The 15,696-nt window shown below is 44.2% G+C and overlaps 1 protein-coding gene across 1 annotated transcript in view; it reads right to left on the minus strand.

The window, feature by feature from the left end:
- Positions 1-15,696, minus strand: part of NFS1 (NFS1 cysteine desulfurase) — a 588,248-nt gene that overhangs the window by 404,199 nt on the left and 168,353 nt on the right. The window contains exon 5 of the mRNA XM_086932345.1: positions 11,718-11,870. Coding sequence (XP_086788471.1) covers positions 11,718-11,870 — 153 coding nt within the window. The remainder of the gene's footprint in view (positions 1-11,717; positions 11,871-15,696) is intronic.

Genomic DNA, 15,696 nt, shown 5'->3' on the forward strand with positions numbered 1-15,696 from the left:
TCTGCACTCAGGCCTTTTTGCCTACTGTTCCGTTCCACTACTGTAACGGGGTCGGGGTAGGAGGCCTTGAGAACTGGTGGACCCCTGTCCCTAACTCCCCCCCTTCCCCGCAGACTGACTCTCCGAGGGCAGAATGGGAAAGCCTATCGGAACGGGACGGTGAACATGACCCTGGCGCCTTTAACTGGGCGTATGACGATCGGGACAAGACTCCGCCCCCTTCTGACGTCGGAGGTTCCAGACTGGCCCAAGGGCAGGAAGTCCTGTATGGGAGGGGTGTCATCACCCCGGAGGTCGGAGAAGGAAGCGGAACCGGAGACGAAGAAAGGAGAAAATGGAGAGGACGAGAGAAACGAGAGCGAAGGAGAGCCAGGAGGCCAACGACCCCGTGTTCCGCCGTGCCACACTCCCAAGGAAGGAGTGTGGCTTTCTCAGGTACGGCGGCGTAGGGCAACCTGGGTGGGGAAAAAGAGCGCCCCTTTGTAAATATTGTACATATCCCTGTGCGTGCCTTTCCCGTGTTTGTTCCCATACCCTTCATCCCTCCTTACCCCTCCCGCGTTCCTCACACTCTTCCTCCCTGAGCACGAGCACGTTCATCCTGTACAAAGCACAGGTGCTCCCTCACAACCACTCGGTCCCAAGTCGGGTAAGCCGGTATCAGGCCACAAACTAACAGCTTCCCTCTGTTGGTCTCTTTTTCCCTGGCGGTCCGGAGACGGCGTACAGGAGAAGAAGTAGAAGACATCTGACAGGAGATACCTCCCCCAGAAGACTCCGCCACCACGGACAACCTGGAGTTTGCACGAGAGAGACTCACCTTTCGAACCCGGCGCACCCTGAAAATAAAACCCAGTTTAAAGAGATACTCTGGTCCTCAGCCTCTTACTGTTTCCGTGCTTATTTCCACCTCCCCTCCCACGCCCACAACTACTTAATCCAGGACAAGAGAAAGTCCTGCCACCGAGCTGTTCGGGGGAGCTCTTGGAACGCAGATACCTCAATGGACCATCAGCTGGTCAATACACCCCAGCGAGATTCGGGTCACTGACCTCTCGCAATAGCAAAATGAAGGCCTACGCCGACAAGCACAAGACATGGTTTTCGAGCAAGACTACGGAGTTCTTGTTAAGGAAAAACAGACATGCAAGATGGATACTCCATTTGATGGTGAACCGCTAAGAGTTGTGGCGAGCAAAGAACATATGGCAACTGCTCAATGATCTGAAAAATCCATAACCACGTTCTCTTCACACTTTAAACCTTTGTTTCGAAGTTAGTCAGCTCCAGACCTCGCAAGAAATTCAGGCCCCCTGCATGCCCAAGTCAAGCGCCCAACTCTTCATTGGAGATGCCAGATGAAGACATTCCTGTTCTATCTCATACAACTAGATCTGGAAGGCTTTCTAAGACAAGATTATGCGTGGAGTCCTTGCTGCTTGCTTGTTTCTATGGGGGCAGACCACATACCCCAGGAGACATTGTGGCATCAGCCGCAAACTGAAGCCATCATAGCCGTGCCCAGAGGCACAGAATAAATTGGCCGATTGACTCCCACAGCACGGGAGTCCCAGCTGCTTGCTTATTTGTTGGGGGCAGGCCACATGCCCAAGGAGGCATTGCGGCATCAGCTGCACACCGACGTTGCCAAGCCCAGAGGCACAGAATAAATTTGCCGGTGGGCTCCCGCAGCCCGGAACGTGCCCGGGCCAAGAGCGGGCCTGTCTGTGCCTGTCAGCAGCCGGCAGAGGCTCCCCCCCCTCCCTTTCATTCAAGTCGAGTCTGCTGCAACAACATATGGTGAGAGCTCCCTCCTGCTGTGCTAAGTAATTATGGGGAAAATAACTATTCCGCTAGTCTAAACCTCAACTAGTACTGTGCGGCCTGTGTTACCATCAACAGCATGTTGGAGAGGGTAGTTAATACAGTATCCAGTGCGATAGAGCTCAATGAGTGCAGATTGTCTTTGGGACGTGAGGCATTACATTACCTACTGGGGCGGGCTGTGATGCTACACCACTTTATCGACAGAATGGAAGCGCCACTATGCACGTTATTGCCCCTAGTATTGAATCACAAACTGATGGCCTGTCCCTTAATGGGATGCCCCATTGACCCAGCACGTCATGGTAGCCCCTCTTGTAACTGTGGCTGGGTGTGGTAAAACGCAAAAGGATATTAGGAAAACCCAATTGCACCAAGAGGCAACCATTCCCACGCATAGGTGTATTAAAATGTGACTTCACCTCCTGGATACACCCAAGGGACGAACACTTACCTGAAGGACACAAAAGCTGTCCTCCAGCTGTTACAAGATCTAACATTTGATCCAGACAGCCAACTACTTCTTAGTCTGGACATAGAGAGCCTCTACAAGAGCCTCCCTCACGATGAAACCATAGCTATCATAGAGGAGGTTCTGTACAGTGCCAACTGGCAAACCCCGAGAGGTGTGGTAATGGAATGCATCACACTGGCATTAACGAAAAACTTCTTTTGAGTATGAAAGGAACCCTCTACCTCCAGCGCCATGGAACGAGTATGGGTAGCACATTCGCGCAGAGCCTGGCATTTGGAGAGCAAGAAAATCCTACATACCAACAACCCATATAGACATCACATACACACATGGAGGAGGTACATCGATGATGTGCTTGTGATATGGCATGGGGACCAAGAACCCGTATCGTAGTTCATGATTTGGCTAAATCAGCAGAACCGTTTCTTAAAGTTCACCCACACGGTATCAAGAGAAACATTGGTGTTCCTTGATCTAAACATCTTTCCAAAGGACGGGAAACTGCATACCAATACCCACTTTAAACCAACGGCGAGGAACTGTCTCCTTCGCTATGACAGCTTCCATCCGTGGCACTTATGCACCAATTTGCCGTATGGACAATTCCTGAGCTTGAGACGTAACTGTACACAAATCCAGGATTACAAGGCACAAGCACAGGATTTGAAAATCAAATTATAGAGAAGGCAGTACCCAGAGAAAATCAACAACGCCATGAAAAGGGCGAAAAATAATCATCAAGAGGCACTACTGGATAACAAGACCCAGAGCAATCAAGCAACAGTCAGACCCATATGCGTGACAACCTATAGCCCCCAAACCAATGAGGTTTCCAAACTCCTAAATAAACACTGGCGCATCCTGACAAGTGGGAAACTAGACATTGAGAAACCCCTATTTGCCCACAAACGAGGCAAAAAATTTCAAAGACATGCTAGTGCACACGCGCCCAAAACCACAACAAACGTCACAACTCCATCTCCAAGGACTTGGAGGTCAAAACCCATGTATTGACGCCGAGGGCAGGGCTCCGGTTTTGGCGGCCATCTTGGGTCGGGTTGGGCTGGTGACGCGATTGGCAGCGTTATAAAAACAGACAGGGATGGCTCCGCGCAGCGGACGCGAACAGCGGACGCGCCGGACCTGCGCCGGAGTCGTGCCAGAGTCCTGCCCGTCTGCGCCCGTTCGCGCACGATCGGGCTCAGGGATCAGGAACTCTGGCACATGCATCTCCTACACTGCAAATGATCTCCTAGCACTGAATTCTGACAGGTATAGTCTTAATTCCATCACGTGTTCCGTCCTCAAGGAAAATAATATCTTTCGTCTCCCCAGCCATAGGAATTTTAGCCTTTTACCCCCTTTAAAGCTAGCTACCCTAAACACCAGGTCATTACAAAAACATCACCTGGAAATTTTCACCCTTTTACAGGACGAGACCATTGATATTCTGACACTCACCGAAACCTGGTTGAGCGATATCTCCTCCCCGGACATCATAGCCGCCCTCCCTAGCGGATATGACATGATTTGGCATAACCGGCCAGACGGTGCCCAAGATGGTGGCGTAGCAACGATCTTTAAAAAACAGCTCACGGTGACTAAAATTTTAACTGAGACTATAAATTCCGTTGACCTACTGGGGATAAAAATAATCATGAACAATTCCTGTCTTATCATCTTGACGGTTTATTGTCCACCCCAATGTACATAAATGTTCAATGATCTCTTTTTTCCCATAATATCGGATTTATGCACACGCTACAAAAATATTTTGGTGACAGGTGACTTTAATGTTCACTGGGACAAAACAGACAAAGATCTACCAACTCGGAAACTACAGACTTCCATGACCGCTTTAGGCCTGGTACAATTAGTGGGAGCCCCAACCCACATAAAAGGCCACATTCTCGACCTCATTTGGTCTTCTATGCCAAAATTGGCTCTCACAAATATCACACCTTGTATCTGGTCGGACCACCAACTAATCCTGTGTGATATACCACAAAACAATCCTCGGGTAAAACTTCCATTAAAAACCAAAAAAGTGCGCCAATGGAAAAAAGTTGACCCAGGAACCCTAACTGATGTCCTGTCCAAACATATACAGAAACCTATGATCCCATCAGATGGCGTAGACCTAGATTTAAATTATGAGACTATAGTAGCCACCCTCAGGCAATCAATTGATGAGATAGCCCCAGAAAAGACACAAAAAATAAAGGGTGCAGAAAAAGGAGCCCCCTGGTTTACTCAAAGCCTGAGAGATCAAAAAAGAAAGCTCCGTCATCTTGAAAGATGCTGGAGGAAATCTAAAAAGGATATTGACCGAGAACTATATAGAACATCCTTTCAACTGTATAAAAAGCTTATTGTATCAACCAAGAAGGACTACTATGAAACCCGTATGAACAACGCCGTAAATGTCCAGAAAGAAACCTTCCAAATACTGAAAGAACTAAGCAAAAAGGAAGAAAAGGTAGATACACTGATTGACTGCAACACCTTCCAAGGATACTTTCTTGAAAAAGTAGCGACTATTCTGTCAGACATCAAGAAAGACAGCTCAACTATACACACCACGGCATCGCCCCCTCAAAACCTCTTGACCCCTATTATTACTAGATTTCCTAATATCGACTCCACTACCCTTAGACAACTAGCAGCATCAACCAAGTCAGGTTCCCCTGCCGACCCCTGCCCTCCCGAAATTTTTTCGGCTAGCAATTCCTATCCTGGAGGACCAGATCCTAGACCTCCTAAATAATTCATTAGCTACTGGATCATTACCAACTACCTTTAAAGAGGCACGCGTCAGACCCCTGATAAAAAAACCTGGGGCGGATCCAACTAGCCTGAAGAACTACAGGCCAATCTCCCAGCTGCCGTTTCTGTCAAAAATTCTAGAACAGCATGTGTTAAAATCATTGTCACCCCTCCTGGAATCACACCATCTACTCCAGGAGCGGCAAGCTGGTTTTCGTGCCCACCATAGCACGGAACTAGTAATGCTGTCAGTGCTGGACGAGCTCAGATGCATGGCTGACAGTAAAAAGCCAAGCGCCCTGATATTAGTAGACCTTTCAGCGGCGTTTGATACTGTCAGCCATGCACTGCTCCCGGACAGACTAGCCATGTCCGGGATAAAAGAACAAGCTCTCCAATGGCTAACGGCCTTTCTACTAGGGAGGACGCAGAGGATCCAGCTAGCAGATCAGGTTTCTGACGTGGGCACCTTGGTATGTGGAGTCCCGCAAGGGTCCGCACTTTCACCACTTTTATTTAATTTATACCTGCAGCCACTGATAGGCTCTTTGGCAAACATGGGCTGTAAAGTCTTTAACTACGCCGATGATACTCAGCTGCTGCTGAGTATCGATAATACTACATCGGCTCAGTCCATGGCCCAAAAGATACTACGGTTCACAGTAAATTGGATGACGTCCAACCTATTAAAAATTAATCCAGACAAAACGGAGGTCCTTGTAGTTTCAACCTCTGCTTCCCCCTGGAACGATCTGTTCTGGCCCCAAGAACTTGGACCTACCCCAAAGCTGTGTCCTAGTGTAAAGAGCCTCGGTATGAAAATCGATCAGGAACTCTCGATGACCAACCAAGTATCCGCTGTGGTCGGCTCATGTACCAACCTGATTAGGCAGCTACGAAAGCTTGTCCCTTTACTCTCAACGAATATGCTTCGAACCATTGTTTCAGCCACAATAGTTTCCAGAATCGATTACGGGAACGCACTATACCTAGGTCTTCCAAAAAATTCTATTAATCGTCTACAGGTCATCCTGAACGACGCAGCCAGACTAATTTTCGGATTACCCAGGCGGACCCATGCCTCTCCTCTACTTTATAGGTTACACTGGCTCCCTATAAAGCAAAGGGTTGAATTCAAGAGCCTGTGCATTTGCCATAAAGCAATTTATGGACAGGCGCCAGCCTATATAAAAGATAGGCTTGAAGTGTATGAACCCAAGCGCGCTCTGCGATCCTCCGATTCCCTTCTGCTATCCTGCCCACGTTTTAAAATGGCAACCAAAGGTGGCAGATCCTTTTCAGTCCAAGCCCCCACCATCTGGAATAAGCTACCGGAGGTGCTTCGTAGAGAATCCAATCTTCTCCGCTTTAGGAAATCCCTGAAGACTCTACTTTTCAAGGACGCGTTTACATCCCCGTAAGATAGGTCGGCATTTCCACATTCCTTCGACCCTGTTTCTTGTTGCTGTACTTGGTCAGAAGCGCTTTGAGGCCGGTCGGTGAGTTGGCGCGATATAAAACCCAGATACAAATACAAATGTGGTAACTGTGCGAGCTGTCACTTGACTCAGAAGAGTAAAGATCTGACTTTTGCAAACGGAACGAAATGGGAGCAATGGAAGCTAACCAACTGCAACAGTAAAAACATAATTTATATAATAACCTGCCCCTGCAGTTTGGAGTACATTGGCATGACAAAAAGGCCAGTGAAAATACGCATCGGGCAACATAAGAGCAATATCCGATGCAAGACGACAACGACAAAAATGGCCACGCATTTCGTTGAGAATGGACATTGTGTGAATGACATCAGGTGGACAGTAGTTGAACTACTCCCATCAGAACAAGGACTCTTTGAGAAGGAGCAGCGATGGGTCTTCAGACTGGGGACTAACACTGCAGGCCTGAATGACATTATCCCCTGGGGTCAGTTAACATAGATGGTCTCCTGTTGTATTACCTCACCCACGAGGTGTAATAAAACAATCTAGATGAAATGAATATCCCATGTAGATTTCCGTATTTCCCCACGGGCAACAAAAATATGCCCCAGGATTTGCTTCTCCACTCAGCCACTTCCTCCACTTGTAAAGTAAAAATGATCCGCGAAAACATACACGCTATTAAAAACGCAGTATGAAGATCAAAATAGGCAGGTATTTCAAAAGAAACGCCATCCACAGTGCCTTTGTATGAAAAAACGACAGTAATTACATTGCCATAAAAAAACCATCATGAGGAATAATGTACGGACGGGAACGCGCATGCGCGTGACAAAAAACAAAGACGCCTAAAACAGCGATTGCGCTAAAGAAGGACCGACGCGTATATTGGCGCATGCGCGAAGAGAAGACGCTTCTACACAGCGATCACAAGCCGAAACTAGGACAGCGCATGCGCAACATGAAAGACCAACGCGCACATAGGCGTATGCGCGAAGAGAAGACGCTTCCGAAAGGCGAACGGTGGCCAAAACCGACAAAGACTTTATATGGCCATAAGGAAACATCAATTACTCAATCAAATAATTAACTTTACCCGGGAAAAGGTATAAAACCCCGACTTCGGGAATCCTTTTGGCATTACCATCGGAGCCACGAAGGGATCGATCGGGAGGTATTTCCTTGCAGAAATCGTGAGTAGAAAGGTCTGATGACCGCGAGCAGTGTCACCACTACGTTACTGTAAGTAAAACTTGGACCTGAATATGCCTTTCTTTCCTAAACAGGTGCTAGTTAGCACACCAGATCCTGACGTTTGGCTTATGAGGCTTTTTCTTCAACTCCAAAACAGTATGTTGTGAATATGTAATGGCATGACATTTTCCTCTTCACTTTACAGGGACACAACACAACTTTGTCTTTTCCTTTTTACCAACAATGGTGTAACGGCCAGAAAATAATTTAAAAACACCTGAATTAAATTTTCTTTATTAAGTGTGTGTTCTATGTTATGTGTCAGTTTGTCTAGTGTGTTTTTTTGTAAAACTTTTATCCCACTATAAGCACTGAAATACAGCTATAGTATATCACCTGTAACCACTGGACATTTTACCTATGGGTATGGAGAGGTAGACCACCAGAAAAAAATTTTTGTCTTCTTTCCTTTACAGGTTGATCAACAGACAACGTCTTTTTTGCTAGTTACATTGTTTCTACCTGCACTGTATTTTTTCCTCACTTTTATTACTAAATTCTAGTATTAGTTAGAGAAACGTGAGTATGGTGGGGATTTGTGCACCCCGTCCTGAAGAAGGTGCTTTTTGCACCGAAACATGTCGACGCACACCAAAAGGAGGTAACGCACATTACCAGCGTAACAACCTTCCACCCGTATTTTAGTAGTACCAGCCCGGGGGCTTATGAAATATTTTTAGTCACCCCACGAGCCAGGTTCTTTTTAATTTTAAATTTTTCACTATTTCCCAAACCCCACAATACACTCACTTATATAAAACTAACACCACACATAGTCTATCGAGTGCTCCCGCGTATCCGTAGGTCGCAGCACGCCGTACCCCGTAGAGGGGTACGATGACCCCGATGATGAAGCATGACACCAAGGGGCCTGTTGGTGTATGAGGGGACCTAAAAACAAGAAAGGTGTTCCCCACTGCGGAGGATACACCCAGAGTCTAAAAGATTGGATTCTATTTGTTTATGTATCTACACCCAGCATTGAACTCTGAACCAATTGCCAAATCCTTGAATGACAGCACTACTCAATCCTGCAGTACTCAAACTGAAGCTACCCCTGTACTACTGGATGTAGAGCAGTTTATCAATAATGTACTATGCTCCAGTGTTGGTGACGTAGTAGACGTAGTAGACAAAAAATATTATCCCTTGTTGGACCCCATGACTAAATTGGAAACTTTATTTAATAGATTTTGTGATCATATAATGGCTGTTAATATGTCCACTTCTGATGCCAAGGTGGGAGGGGGTTGTAGTTGTTGGACAAGTTTTGCGCCCACAGACTGCGCTGCTAATTTAGATTATCGCCCCTTAGGAGGCCCCCCTACTGTACCTCTCTCCAAGAGATGTACACAACAAGATGTTCAACTACCCTTAAATATTTTGGCTCTACATCACCCTTCAATAAGTGCTCATAGGCACACTTCAGATGGGGGTGGTCATTAGTTGTTACAATTAGTGCAGAAAAACCTCTGACTGCAGTAAGTTCCCAAGAAAAGGCCTCAGAATTGTATGAGTGTATACCCACTCTTTAGAGGAAATAAGACAACTCTGAAAAAGCCAGCTGCTCCCTGAGGTCTCATAAGGTTGGTGGGGCTAGAGCAAAGCATGACTTGCCCATTTCTAATCTACCACAAGGGGATAGAGACATAAGAGTTATATTAGGCAGAGCTGACCAGTGACCAGTTTAGTTTCAGATTGATATTTCGAAAACTGCCCACATTTCACTTCTGATCCACGTGACTGGTGAGGGTAAGTGCTCGGCAGAAACTTGAGAAGAATGGCCAGACCCAAGTAAATCTCACTCTTTAATCTAGGGGCAATTCTAAATTGAGGCCTCAAGCTCTGCAGCTAATGTCTCCGTCTTGAAAATTTGGAGGTATTTCCTTTTCAAGTGCATTGTCCTACTGAGGTAAAGGAACATTACAGTCTTAATGCCCCTAAATGTCAAGCCATTGAGATTGAAAAAAGCTCTGGTAATGGCTTCTTGTGTGTACAGCAGCTCTACCAAAACAGTCCCTGCCCTAGTGTATTTCATTTAGGGCCTTCTGTTAGCATTTGGAATATTCTACCAACCTCTACTGATATGGCAGCATTAGAGTCCAACAGCTCTATAAATATTGAAAATTGCCTTCTCTGGTGTATTCCTCAGCACATTGAGGGATACTCAAGACACTCCAACGTGGAGCTAAGCCCATATTGTCCAATATCTCTACTTTACTTTCGAGATGGACCAAGGCAGAGATAGCACAGATTTTAAATTTCGCATCAGCCTGCACCAGATTCTCGACGTTCGACAGGCACTGGGCCACACCCCTAATTTCAACTAATTTAACAGCCTGTTCCTTTTACATCTCCTACAGAGCTCTTAATAATATTAGTTTATGGTCAGTGCTCTCAATGGGGTCTCTCAGGTATTCATGTATCAGTGCTTAGGGGAAGGAGGTGGTTTGGAAGGGGGGATATGCACGTCAGAATCCAGATGCCAGCACACTAGGGGCTCCTCAGTTGTGCATGGCTGCCCTACTCCACTCTCAGATGAGTGGTGCCCATATGTGACAAGCAACCACTATTTTGGTGTTATGTAGCTCCGCAGGTTCAACAACATGACCTGCTGTGCGTGTGGGGGGGAAACACTCTGGGCCTTATTCACAAAGGTATACTTACACTTTGGTATATGTTTACTATTCTTGGTTATTCACAAACTAAAAGTGTAGTTTCCGTGTAGTATCTTTACAACTGCAGAGACTGTCCGGTCTTTTTATGTTAGGAGTTCTCAGCAGTCGTAAAATTCTACACGTAAAACCTCATAATTTGTGAATAGCAACGAAATAGTAAACTTACACCAAATGTGTAACTTTACCTTTGTGAATAAGTCCTTCTATTTCCTCAGATTGGGTATAGATGCTGGGACATCGGAAAACAATATTCCCATGCCCTCATCCCGGTCATCAGAGGCTGCTATTCTTGACCCTGAAGTGGTAGCAATTCCAGAGCTTTTTGGCAAGATGTCTGACCAAGAGTCTAGCGAGGCCCACCTTTTTAGAAATCGTTTAAAATGATTTAGAATGGATTGATTTTGTTTGCATCTCATCCGAGATAATTCACTACTTTAAGTGTAATAGTTCTCTGCCTTCAATACTGCCAGATGAGAGTAGACCGGAGCTTCATTTGAAGCACTCCTCATATGAATTATGAGACGTCCTTAAATTATAAGTAAGGATCGCAAGATTGTCTTCACCTTACTCCCCTATCTTATCCAGACATGGATAAAGATAGTCAACCTAGTGTCCCTTGTATCAGAGGAGAATCTAAGAGGGGCTAGCTTGACAGTGGGGAACTGTGTCAGCTGAATTAGGCTTAAGAGGATCTGAATAATGCTCTCAAAACAAGTGCAAGGTCTAAACATAGTGAGAATCTGGGGACTATATCAACAGAGCTCCTTTGAGGTGGATAAAAGCCAAGTCAATAAAGAAAGCAAGGTGTCCAAGTTTCCAAAGTACCCAACTTTGGCTCACCTGATGGCCACCACCAAATATGTAGTTCCCCAGTAGTCCACTCAGAAATGCCTGCTATTCCTACATTGAAGAAGCTCTAGTGTAAATATAAATTATTAGTTATGAGGGGGCAAGTTTCAAACAAAAACAAATAATTACTTAAGAGAGTTGAGTAGTTTACTGTGGAACTAATATTAAAACTTTTGAAACTTTTTTCTTTGGTTAGAAGGGCGATGGAGACTTTACATTGCTTGTGTTAAAGATGAAGTGACAATTTAATAGAGCATGAAAGTCTGGTCATTAAACATTTCTAAATTGTGTAATTTTCTGAAACATTAATTTGAAATGGCCTGATTTGTATACACCCTGGATTCTAGTTTTCTGTACAAATTAAACATAATTAAAATTACGTTTTAGAAAAATTCCTTACGCTTATATTGATTAAAAAATGGAACTTACATTAAGATCAAGGAGCCCATTTTTCTTGACTGGCAAGTATGTAATGTTAAAGCCCTCCGCTTGAAGAGAACGGCAGGAGTCCAACACACACTTGTGTTCAGTCTGTGTCGTAATTATATGCTTCTTCCGTGATTTATAAAATCTTGCAACACCCTAGTATGAAAGAAAAGGAGAAACCAATAATGGATTTACATTACTTGCTTAGAAAACTGTATTTCTCCGCCTTCAGAATTTGCTAGCCATCATCTAACATGAAAGAAGGAATTACACCTCTCTACTCAATTACATCAATAGACTTGTAAATTAATGGATTATCAATATTTTGAACCATCCTCTATTCCTACCATGAAGAGGGAACTCCATAGAAAAAGGATTTCAAAGTGAAAAGTGTCATCATTCCAGTCTACCCAATCATGGTCTCACTGAAAACCTTAATCCGACTCTCACAAGATAAACAACTTCACCCATTTCCAGTTCACCAGTTGGATGTGTGCTGCCATTTGCCTAAAAAGGGATTCTGCCAAATGGCTAGAACGATTGACGAGACCCTAAATGCATTGGATTCCACATACATGGAGGTGGGCATGCATACAACATATAAGAGGTCTCCTGTGGAGTGTCTATGACCTCCATTGCTGCCAATCATATTTTGCAAGAATCTATTTGGAGTATATACCACGCTATTTGGAGATCAAACGAAAGCTTTGAGAGAGTGCTTAAAGGGAAAACATATTACCCACCACCAAAAAACAAAAAAGAAATTTACATCGCTTACATAAGCTGGAAGGAAACCCAAAATTATTTTGGAAGAAAAGGTCAGCACCCGAATAACTCATCTATAAAATCCACTGCATCAACACTACTAAACAAGTACACAAAGAAAATGATAAAATAGTAAGGTTCAGTTTCTTCTGGTGTCACCAAACTCGTTTTGTCTGTGGTGTCCTGGTTGCAGATTGGCTAGTAAGGATACCAATGCCACAAAACCAAGAGGGTTGTGGTCCATACCTCCACAATGGCCATGCTCGCTATAATGATGGTGAACTATGGAAAACTTTGAACAGTAATTGGTTGCTTATACTTGAACATGCAGGATTATAGGATCCTTTTGATTTCCTTTCTGAATAAAAAGGGTTTCTAATGGCAAGAAGAAAGTGCATAAACAACAAAAAGGAACACTACGCTCTTTAGCATGGTCTATGAAGAATAAAAAATGAGCACTGAAGCACGCAGAACATTTACACTGCATTGCAGTCCATAGCATTGCCAGAAAAAAAGAAAAAAATAATTTCGTGTGAGAATAGCTGCCCAGTACAAACCTATTCAGACCCACATCATCCCCTACAAATCTAGTGTTAGGGTCAGTTTTAATGGCTTCAATCGTAGTCAGTACAAATCATGATGTTACAGATTCAAACAGCACAACGACCACACATTATAGATGCCATCATCAGATATTTTTTCTACCATCACATTTGAAAGCACAGGAGCCATCAGGACTAATGGAAGGTAACTGTGATGTATCTGTGAACATAGTTCCTTTAGCAATAGGAACAATAGTGAGACTTTAGCTAGAAGTCTATCATATAATGTATATTTATTACCAAAAGAAACTAATTGATGGATTTATTTTGTCTTTTAGAGGTGGAACATGGACAAAAGTAAAATTTATCTTTAACTGAAGTATTGCATTCAATATCTGTGGGTAGGTGTGGCTAAAGTGTGGAATTTGAATCTCCTACAAAACTACATGTCATTCAGTGTTAAGACAAAGAGCACTTGCTGACCAAGACCTTAAAAAAGGTACTGAAATGCTGAGTATTTCCCACAGCAGCCATTTAGTCTCTGCCGGGAACAAAAGACTGTTGTGCTTGAACTGAAATTCCAATTGATGACCCGCCAAAAACAGCTTACAAGTCTTGCATCTAAAAAATACGCAAGATGGCAAACAAATGGTTTAGTCTTCAGCAGATAAAAAGCTTTCAAGACAAAAAAGTCCTACACAGGTCAGAGGATTTAGAATTTTAATCAATCACAGCTCTTACTCCTCAATTGCTATGCCAGACCTGGTTCCATTGTAGAGACACTGATGAATCTGGAGATGAGTCCCTGCTCATTCACCCACATTGTTGTAAATTGCATGTTACAGATAGCTGGTCAGGAAAAGTCACAAGTTCTACTGGAGATTGGAATACCATGTAAAATGCCAATAAAGACTGGAGAAATATTTTAGTCTTTTACGGCTTGTTAAAACTATGCTGCTATGTATGTCTTGTTCGCCATTTACCCAGTGGGTTCAACATTAATGGGAGTCCACTTTAGATACTTCAGTTTTACTGCTTCTCAACAAAACCATCTTTAATAGAACTAAGAAAAAGTGACACCATTTCTTGCCATCTCCCAACTTCAATCACTCACATGCCATTCACACAACACATAGACCCAACTTTGCACACATGACACTTTCTCACTCCCTCAAATTACATAACACATTCCGACTCATGTGCATTAATAGTTGCTTTGTAGTACTCCATGCACCAGACATCGCAGTCCTCGTTACCCATCACAAGCTTGATACGTTCATCCTCTCAGAAACATGTCTGACGCCCCCACAGATTCTAAACATCCTTCTTCCCACAGGCTACAGCATCCATGGTGTGGACTGTGCACATAAATAAAACAAAAAATCAGGAGGCGCCAATGTTTCCAGAATTCCTCCTGCACTTCAGGCAAGCAATTAACACTTGTCCCATTGAAACTGCTGACATGCCCTGTCTCACTCTTCAACTGAGACTGCTACATTCCATCTCATCTACAGATCTTCGGTGCACAAGAAGAACTTCATTGATGAATCCCAGATCACCTCATCCATCCAGGATGCACACACCACCCTCTTGCATGACTTTAACCTCCCAGATAACAGGAGCTCAAAAATAAATAAACAAACAAGAGGCACAATCTTTAACCTCATCAATACACTCTACTTAGTGTAGCATGTCACACAAACACACTCCAAAGGGCACATCCTCAACCTAGTCTTCTCAACATCAACAATTCAATGCAGGCCACCCATATTCTTGGTCTGGACTGACCGCTTAACCACCCCCATCTCCCTATACAGCATCCTACCGACAAACCAAGGTTAACACTAAGGGGAAGACCAAACCTTCAGATCCTTCAAATTAGTCTCCATAGGCAACCTAACCTTAAACTCATCTCTCAACCTAACAAGTCTGACATCAACATACTCCCAAATAACCAACAATTGTTTGGAAAGCTGTGTGGCCATCCGAGCCCCAATCAAAACATGCAAGTGCATGCCACAGACTTAAGCACCCCACTTCTCTAAAGACATTGCTGACAAACAATGCATTTGCATGAAGGAAAGAAAATGGAAGAAAAAAACAGACCTCCAAAGAGCTCTTGATATTGAAGTGACTCGGCACAACACACAACAGCTCATCACCTCAGCCAAACCAAAGTAATCTACCACCACCATCAGTGAAGCCACCAAAAGAAACTAACACCATTTAAGAAAATCAAGCACTGTATCAACCTCCTGCCGGAACCATCAATTCCACTCAACAGAAAAGTGCTATGCCATCAACCTATGCTTCAGTTAAAAAATACAGAAGATCCGACAGCTCACTGACATCAACCCTGCTTCATCTCTTACACCTCCCCTTCCTGTAGAATCCTACAATCGTCTGCCTTCACAGCCCTATCACTCCCAAATCTCGCTGACATATTCAACTTCCTCATAGCCACCTCTTATGACGAGATGTCTTATAATAGTTCTTCATCAAATCTCTCTATCTGGGGATGCTCTCTTGACACTAGTTGCCATTAGCAATGCTTCCCTCATTCAAGGCATCTTCCCAGAAGCTCTAAAGATAGCACCAATCCTTCCACTTCTAAAGAAACCTACACTAGATTCTGATGACCTCGCCAACTACCGGACCATCACTCACATACTCAT

This window comes from Lissotriton vulgaris, chromosome 7, assembly GCF_964263255.1.
Source record: "Lissotriton vulgaris chromosome 7, aLisVul1.2, whole genome shotgun sequence".
Lineage (NCBI taxonomy): Eukaryota > Metazoa > Chordata > Amphibia > Caudata > Salamandridae > Lissotriton > Lissotriton vulgaris.